Below are 2,514 nucleotides of genomic sequence, written 5' to 3' on the forward strand. Positions count from 1 at the left end.
AAAGTTAACTCATTATGTGTCAAATGCTTTGCTTGCTAATATCTCTGTAAAGCAGTGTCCAACTCAACATTAAAAATTTGGTGAAAGGTCCTCTCTAAAGGGGTTGACAGGTTTCAGAAGAAAAACCCTGTAGGCACTCCACGTGACTGCTGGCTGCTTAAGTGAGACGGTGTGCGATGCACTTATTATCAAGATTCCCCTATAAACAGATTAATCTTATCGTGCTTCTCTCAGTAGAAAACAATTGAGAGAAACAAAGGTTAGTCTAGTCAGAATGTGACTGCAAGTATGCATGTGACTGCCCAATGACACGGGGTTTACAGGGTAATCATCAAAGTATGCGAATTGCACACTGTTACTTTTCAGAAGTCTGCAGCTACAGTGACTGCAGACTTTACGTCTGTGACCGGATAGCCTCTTTGAATTAATTTTTATTCAAGTGGCTATTTTACAATAATTCATTGTTATTAAATTAATCTAATCTTTTCTTTATATCATTTCTTTTTGTAAACAGCATTTTTTTTTTAATTTATTTATCGTTGACCCAGTCAAGAAAATGAAGAGAACAAACTACACAAGAATAACTGAATTTATTCTCGTCGGATTTTCTGATGTTCTTCAAATCCAATATTTCCTCTTCATGGTTTTTCTCTGCATCTTTAAGGTTTCACTGTTGGCTCATATGTTTATAATTCTTTTATATCGCTTCAGCCCAAATCTTCATACTCCTATGTATTTCTTTCTTGCCAATTTCTCCATTTTGGAGATATGTTACCTGTCTACTATAATTCCAAATCTGTTGGTCAACCTTCTCTCACAGAAGAAAACAATCACCTTCTATGGTTGTGCTGCACAGATGAACTGTTATCTATTACTGGGAAGTGCAGAATGCTACATGTTGGCCGCCATGGCGTATGATCGATATAACGCCATATGTCATCCATTACTATATAATAATATTATGGAAAAGATAGTTTGCATCAGGCTGGTGGTTGGTTGTTGGCTTATTGGAACAGTGATCGGAGTCCTACAAACCACACTCATATTTTCATTACCATTCTGCAGCTCCAATAGAATTAACAATTTTTACTGTGACATTCCGCCATTAATGAGTCAGGCCTGTAATAACACAGAGTTCAATGAAATTATCATGCTCATAATCACTTTTATTATTATTATAGGACCTTTTGTATTGACTGTAGTTTCATATGCAAACATCATCTGGACAATTCTCAAGCACCATTCTGCAGGGATGAGGAAAAAAGCTTTCTCCACTTGTACCTCCCACCTTATAGTTGTCTCCATGTTCTATGGATCGGGCACTATTATGTACTTGAGACCAAAATCAAGTTATGGCAAAAATGAGGAGAAGTATTTATCCCTCATATATACTATTATTGCACCTTTTATGAACCCTTTCATATATACTTTAAGGAATAACGATGTTAAAAATGCAGTGAAAAAGATGAAATGTTACATTAAAACAAAACTTCAAAATTGATCTGTGTGGTTTACATATTTTAGGTTTATCTTAAAATCACAATCAGTGATATATTTTTAAGATGCCTAATTAAAGAATGTTCTTCTAGATTGATGGCTATGGCCAAAAATATACATAGAATATGAGGAAATTCAAAATTCTCACAGGAAAATCCTAGAATATTTGGATCTAGATAAGGGGAAACTGCTTTCCTGAGATAATTTTTAGGAAATGTTTAAGTGGTCTCATATATATATATTTTAAACCCTTAATGACGCAGCTAATTTTCATAGGAAATATGACAATGAAAAAATAGAAATCATGGTGTTCTGATTTTTTTTCTTTATGGAGTTTATCTTATGGGTTAAATAATTGTATAGTTTGCTAGATCGGCTGTTACCAATGAAGCTATAACAAATATAGTTATTATAGTTGTCTTTTTTTTGGATGGGAAGAAGTGGGGAAATTAACTTTAAAAGAAAAAAATATACGGTATATATATACTTAATATATATGCAGTTCTGCTCATTGTTATTGGCACCCAAAAACTTAAAGTACATAATGTGGAATATCTCCTGAAAAAAAATGAATCAAGTTAAACAGTTTTTTTGTATAGAACACTCATGCTAAATACAGGGTGGGCCATTTATATGGATACAGCTAAATTAAATGTGAATGGTTGGTGATATTTTTTCAATGGGAAGAGGGTCATGTGACACATCAAACACAGCAAACTTATTTAGAATTTCATAAGAAAAACAATGGTGTGCTTGGTTTTAACGTAACTTTATTCTTTCATGAGTTTTTTACAAGTTTATGACCACTTATAAAATGTGTTCAAAGTGCTGCCCATTGTGTTGGATTGTCAATGCAACCCTCTTTTCCCACTCTTGACACACTGATAGCAACACCGCAGAAGAAATGCTAGCACAGGCTTCCAGTATCTGTTGTTTCAGATGCTGCACATCTCGTATCTTGATGGCATGGTGTGGTATATGGGGTACAAAGATAGTGGGGCCATATTTCATCAATGG

At 34.2% G+C, this 2,514-nt stretch overlaps 1 protein-coding gene across 1 annotated transcript; it reads left to right on the plus strand.

The window, feature by feature from the left end:
- Positions 1–544: 544 nt before the first annotated feature.
- On the plus strand, positions 545–1,501 carry LOC141171776 (olfactory receptor 10AG1-like). The gene has a single exon (XM_073655418.1). The coding sequence runs from the start codon at positions 557–559 to the stop codon at positions 1,499–1,501; it is 945 nt and encodes a 314-aa protein (XP_073511519.1). The 5' UTR covers positions 545–556.
- The last annotated feature ends 1,013 nt before the right edge of the window (positions 1,502–2,514 follow it).

This window comes from Phyllobates terribilis, unplaced genomic scaffold (genome assembly GCF_046119375.1).
Source record: "Phyllobates terribilis strain yellow unplaced genomic scaffold, ASM4611937v1 Scaffold_12__6_contigs__length_324123572, whole genome shotgun sequence".
Taxonomy (NCBI): domain Eukaryota; kingdom Metazoa; phylum Chordata; class Amphibia; order Anura; family Dendrobatidae; genus Phyllobates; species Phyllobates terribilis.

Excerpts from the sequence above, each read along its gene's own strand:
- LOC141171776 (XM_073655418.1), top strand. The coding sequence starts at position 557 with ATGAAGAGAACAAACTACACAAGAATAACTGAATTTATTCTCGTCGGA.